Source organism: Sapajus apella, unplaced genomic scaffold, assembly GCF_009761245.1.
Source record: "Sapajus apella isolate SASKATOON/1434 unplaced genomic scaffold, GSC_monkey_1.0 scaffold26, whole genome shotgun sequence".
Taxonomy (NCBI): domain Eukaryota; kingdom Metazoa; phylum Chordata; class Mammalia; order Primates; family Cebidae; genus Sapajus; species Sapajus apella.
Window position 1 is genome coordinate 487,215 of NW_022436966.1, and position 4,027 is coordinate 491,241.

Here is a 4,027-nt window from a genome sequence, read left to right on the forward strand (position 1 = left end):
AAAAAAAAAAAAAAAGAAATGACAAGGCTCACTGATGACTGGAAGTGGGGAAGAAGGAGGAATCTAGGAAGACTGGGTTTCTGAGTAACCAGGTGGATGGTGGAGTCATGTATGGGAAAGGAACAGATTTGGGCATGAAAAAAGTCAGAAATTGAGGTTTAAACTTGGGTTTGAGATACGTGCCCATGAGACATCTAAGTGGAGTCACCAAGAAGGTAGTTAGAGGTAAAGTCAGATGGGATGGTTGTGCTGAGGATACAAATTTGGGAGTTATTGGCTTATAGATGGTATTTTAAGCCATGGGAATGAATAGATGAGACCAGCTGGGAAGAGATTTCGAGGTCCACAAGGGAAGAGTAGCCTGCCAAGGAGACAGAGCTGGGAGGAAAAACCAAGACAGCCTGGTGTCTGGAGGCTATGAGGTACAAGTTTCAATGAGGGATGAGGTGGCTGAGTGTCCAGTACTGAGAGCTGCTGAGTGGTGGACTAAGTTGAAGAAAGGAAAGCATCTGCTGGCTTTGGCAACATGGAGGTTTATTAGGGACCTTGCTGAGAAGTTTTGATGCAATGGTAGGGAAAAGTCATGTTGGAATGTGTGAAGGAGTGAGTGGGATGTGAGGACAGGGACAAAGTGAACATGACTTCTTGAGAAGTTTCCTGTAAAAGGAGCAGAGAAATTATATAATAGCTGGAGAGGAATATAGGGGTCAAAGAAATATTGATTATAGTTAGTTTCTTGAATGTCTACTTAATTTTACTAGCAGGTCCTTATTTGGCATGGAAACACTTTGTTATCAAGTTTTAGACTAATAAGTTAACATCTTATGTTGTTCACATAATGAAACTTCAAATGGGACTGTTTCTTTCATTATATAGAGGGTGCAAAAAGTCAGGGCCTGCCCCCACAACAGTCTGGCACAGGGAAGAGGGTCCATGTCTTCCTTCCACCCTCCACTTAGGGCCTTGCTGAGGTAGTGTCTATCCCCAGGTGCAGCGCAGGCCCAACAGGCATCCCTGCTCCCACCTGGTTCTCTGTAAGATTGAGCCGAGCTGCCAGCTGGGCTCTCTTCTTCCCCACCAGATTGTGCTGTTTTACAAACATTCTCTCCAGCTCTTCCAGCTGCTCCAAGTTAAACATAGTTCGGACTCTCTTTTGCTGTCTCTCTGTGTCCTGCAGGTCCTCTGTTGGGGCCCAGCCTGGGAAGGCCCAGAGTCTTGAGCAATGAGCCAGCTCCAAGCCTAAAGAGCAACCAGCAGGAGAGGTTAGTCAGAAGCCCCCTGCGCACCCATCTTTGCAGAGTGAGAAGGCACACCCAGCTCCACTACCTTGCCTTCCCCTTGGCTAGGTAACAGGGCAAGAAGACCGTGAGAAGAGACTGTGCAGAAACAGGAAACAAACAAATGGAAAAGAACGGACAACGCAATGAGACTGTCTGCCACCACTGCTCTCCAGGCAAGTGGCTTAACTTCTGGCCCCAAATAAGGGTTGCCAAACCTCCCATCTCTTTGCCTTCCTCTCCTTTCCTTGACTGCTTCTGGCAATGCCAAAGGATGGGCAGAGAAAGGAGCCCCCCAGGGGTTCACCCTTTTAATTCAGTGAACAAATATTACACTTTTTGAATGTCTGCTGTGTGTCATGCATGGTTTCAGGACAAAGTAGAAAATCTGTCTTTATGGAGCTTACATCTTAGAAGTGAGGTCAGGAGAGATACAAGTCAGAAGAGTGGGTTGAGCTGAGGACACAAATTTGGTAGTCATTGCTGAGCACGGTGGCTCATTCCTGTAATTCCAGCACTTTGGGAGTCCAAAGTGGGCAGATCACTTGAGATCAGAAGTTCTAGACCAGCCTGGCCAACATGGTGAAATCCCGTCTCTACTAAAAATGCAAAAGTCAGGCGGGCATGGTGGTGCACACCTATAATCCCAGCTACTTGGGAGGCTGAGGCAGGAAAATCGCTTGAACCCAGGAAGCAGAGGTTGTAGTCAGCCAAGATCGAGCCCGCTCCACTCTAATCTGAGTGACAGAGCGAGACTTTGTCTCAATTTAAAAAAAAAATTGGGAGTCATCAGCTTATATAGATGGTATTTTAAGCCATGGGAATAGATGAGACCAAGCTGTGGGCCGGTGGAGATACATCAACCAGGAGCAGTTCCTAGGTCAAATCTTGATGGATATGAGGGAGTGAGCCATTGGGCTATCTGGGAGGAGAGTATTCTAGGCAGAAGAATGGCAAATGCAATGCTAACACTACTCAGCCCCCACTAGCCTTGAGGAGGCCTCAGGGCTGGCAAACAGACTGCCCCAACGATGGGAGTGCATCTGGGGTTCTGGCTGCTCAGAACTCCAACCACTGTGCCCACTAAGCTAACCATGTGCCTGCCAAGGTAGACTAAAAGATCAGGAAAGGCCCATCAGACATACAACCTGGTGTACCTAGTCTGCCTTGTTTCAGAATTGGAAGCTGACCTTCGGAGAAGAAAGTAGGCTGTATTATGTGTTCCTTAGGAGCTCTAGTTGAGGCTAGGCATGGTGGCTTATGCCTATAATCCCAGCACTTTGGGAGGTTGAGGCAGGCAGATCACCTGAGGTCAGGAGTTCTAGACCAGCCTGGCCAACATGGTGAAACTCCATCTCTACTAAAAATACAAAAATTAGCTGGGTGCGGTGGTGGGCACCTGTAATTCCAGCTGCTCGAAGGCTGAGGCAGGAGAATCACTTGAACCTGGAAGGTGGAGGTTGCAGTGAGCCAAGATCGTGCCACTGCACTCCAGCCTGGGTGATAGAGTGGGACTCTGTCTCAAAAACAAACAAAAAAACCCAAGAGCTCTAGTTGCAATCCTAGCTCTGCCACCAATTACCAGCCACAGGACCTTGGGCAAGTCAGTATACTTCTGTGAGCCTTGATTTCCTCATATGTAAAATGGTGATAATAATCCTTACTTACAGAGATGTCATAAGAATTTTAACATGGTGTCGTCTGGGCGCGGTGGCTCACACCTGTAATCCCGGCACTTTGGGAGGCTTAACTGGGAGTTCATCGCTTGAGCCCAGGAGTCGAGACCATCCTGGGCAACATGGCAAAACTCCATCTCTATAAAAACTACAAAAATTGCCGGGCGCGGTGGCTCACGCCTGTAATCCCAGCACTTTGGGAGGCCGAGGTGGGTGGATCGCGAGGTCAAGAGATCGAGACCATCCTGGTCAACACGGTGAAACCCCGTCTCTACTAAAAATACAAAAAATTAGCTGGGCATGGTGGCGCATGCCTGTAATCCCAGCTACTCAGGAGGCTGAGGCAGGAGAATTGCCTGAACCCAGGAGGCAGAGGTTGCGGTGAGCCGAGATCGCGCCATTGCACTCCAGCCTGGGTAACAAGAGCGAAACCCCGTCTCAAAAAAAAAAAAAAAAAAACCTACAAAAATTAGCCAGGTATGGTGGTGCACAACTGTAGTCCCAGGTACTTAGGAGGCTGAAGCAGGAGGATCACTTAAGCCCAGGAGGCAGAGGTTGTAGTGAGCAGAAATCACACCTTGGCAATAGAGTAAGACCCTGTCTCAACTACTGCTACAGCAACAAAAACAAAAGCGTATGCTTACAGGGTGCTTAGCACTGTGCCAGGCACAGAGCAAGAGGAAAGTCAATGGTTATTATAAAAATTAAAACAGAAGTGATAATGCAATGGGGAAGCAAGGGATTATTTCCAGATCTATGAAAAATTAAGCTGAATCCACATCCAATACCTTGCACTAAAAAGAAAATCCAAATGAAGGAAATATTTAAATGTGGAAAGGAAAACCCACAACAATTTAGAAAAAAAAAAAAAAAAAAAAAACGGGGAAGTTATTTTATGACCTTACAGTGAGGAAGCTCTTTCCAAGTATCATGTAAAACACAGGGCCAGGCACAGTGTCTCATGCCTGTAATCCTAGCAGTTTAGGAGGCTGAGGAGGGAGGATCACTTGAGCCCAGGAGTTCAAGATCAGCCTGGGTAATATAGTGAGATGCCATGTCTACAAAAAAAAAAAA

At 47.0% G+C, this 4,027-nt stretch overlaps 1 protein-coding gene across 1 annotated transcript in view; it reads right to left on the reverse strand.

Moving 5' to 3' along the window:
* The window catches only part of NOTO (notochord homeobox), a 9,571-nt gene that overhangs the window by 1,527 nt on the left and 4,017 nt on the right, over positions 1 to 4,027 (reverse strand). Inside the window, exon 2 of the mRNA XM_032291730.1 lies at positions 1,025 to 1,239. Within this exon, the coding sequence (XP_032147621.1) occupies positions 1,025 to 1,239 (215 nt within the window). The remainder of the gene's footprint in view (positions 1 to 1,024; positions 1,240 to 4,027) is intronic.